The 1,603-nt window shown below is 29.9% G+C and overlaps 1 protein-coding gene across 4 annotated transcripts in view; it reads right to left on the reverse strand.

Annotated features, from left to right (window-relative positions):
* Window positions 1-1,603, reverse strand: part of LOC106465252 (serine/threonine-protein phosphatase 2B catalytic subunit 2-like) — a 150,990-nt gene that overhangs the window by 11,789 nt on the left and 137,598 nt on the right. For all 4 annotated transcript variants that reach the window (XM_022389686.1, XM_013925567.2, XM_022389583.1 and 1 more), the window contains exons 9-10: window positions 1,124-1,249; window positions 446-523 (exon numbers count right to left, since the gene is read on the reverse strand). In XM_022389686.1, coding sequence (XP_022245394.1) covers window positions 446-523; window positions 1,124-1,249 — 204 coding nt within the window. The remainder of the gene's footprint in view (window positions 1-445; window positions 524-1,123; window positions 1,250-1,603) is intronic.

Raw genomic sequence — 1,603 nt, forward strand, 5'->3', positions numbered from 1 at the left:
TATAACAACTTCACTTCTCACGACTACTATCCTTGATATTTCCATCTACAATTTTGACTTAATTATTGTCATAACAACTTCACTTCTCACGACTACTATCCTTGATATTTCCATCTACAATTTTGACTTAATTATTGTCATAACAACTTCACTTCTCACGACTACTATCCTTGATATTTCCATCTACAATTTCAAAGGTTCTCTTTCTGTTAAATTTTTCGCTACTCCTAAAATGTGCAAAAGAAAAATTAGCTATAAATCTACAATAAACAATTCTTCTAATTACACTTTTTTTCTGAGTAATACATATATTGAGATCTAGAAATTGCTTGTTTATCAGTCTAAAGAATTTCCTTGGGCAGATTTAAACTCTGATCATATAAAACCTGATTACAAAAAAGATTACTTATTTATTTAAAAAGAAAAGTACAGTAAAAATCCTCACCTTCAAATGTGTCATCTCCTTCAGACATCAGTTCATCATCCGAACAGATACTCAAAACATTTACCAACATCTCTGTAACTGGAACCATAAAGAAACCAAAACATTACTAGTTCTGGAATTTGTTCAGGATATTCAGTAGGAATTCTTTATCTATTATCAAACTGGAATAAAGAAACATATTTAAACTTAAATTATTTGAGGAATGGATTTTTAAACTGACCACTTTAAAACCTAAAATAATTAAAAGCCATAACTGAATGTCACAAAAAGGAAAGGAAATAATTCACGCAGTTATTTCTAGACAAAATAACTGCTTTTGGAAATAAACAGCTTATGTCCATTAAAACATAGTGAAATGTTACTTTTTTGAGCCTTTTGCATTTGTTACTTTTCACATAAGCACAAAAGCAGTTAGTTAACATAATCTTTACTCCAATTTGAATAGAATTGACAAAGTAATATTTCTTTGTAAGATACACAAAATTTGTACCAGAATAGGTGAAAAAGACTGTAGTTTACAAATGAAATCCATTTATATACAGCATAGTGCCACATTAGTCTCTCTAACTCCCACAAAAGAACATTGCACCATGCTCACCTTGTTCAAACATAATAGCACAATATGGAACAATCTCCACCATTTTCTTCCATGAAAACAGAGCATAGTACTTCACTCACCTTTCTCTCCCACAAAAGGCAAAGACCACGTAAAAACATCCATGAAGTTTGGTAACCAATATGGATGGGGGGAGCAGTTGAACTGCCTAATATTCATGACATTATTTTCATACTTTAGAACTGCAGCTGAAATTAATAAAATGATATATTTCTGAAGTTATTCTTCATAAAATAACCCATTCAATTATCATGTGATTAATATAAAGTAACTAAAGATTTTATTGGAATGACTTTTGAATTTGAGAACAGAACAATTATTAAATAAACATACTGATTAAAAAAAAACTTTTCCAATCTTGAAACCAACCTATTCAGAATTTATAAGGAAAGAATGCCCTAGCTCTTACTTTATAACTTGTTTTTAATAATTAAAAAGATCAACATTCATGAGTGAATGCAATGTCTTCACCTTACAATCCCAACATGGCCAATTCTGACACCAGAAAAATTGTGAAAAACACAGAAAAATCGAAACTGTCT

This window comes from Limulus polyphemus, unplaced genomic scaffold (assembly GCF_000517525.1).
Source record: "Limulus polyphemus unplaced genomic scaffold, Limulus_polyphemus-2.1.2 Scaffold1, whole genome shotgun sequence".
Classification (NCBI taxonomy): domain Eukaryota; kingdom Metazoa; phylum Arthropoda; class Merostomata; order Xiphosura; family Limulidae; genus Limulus; species Limulus polyphemus.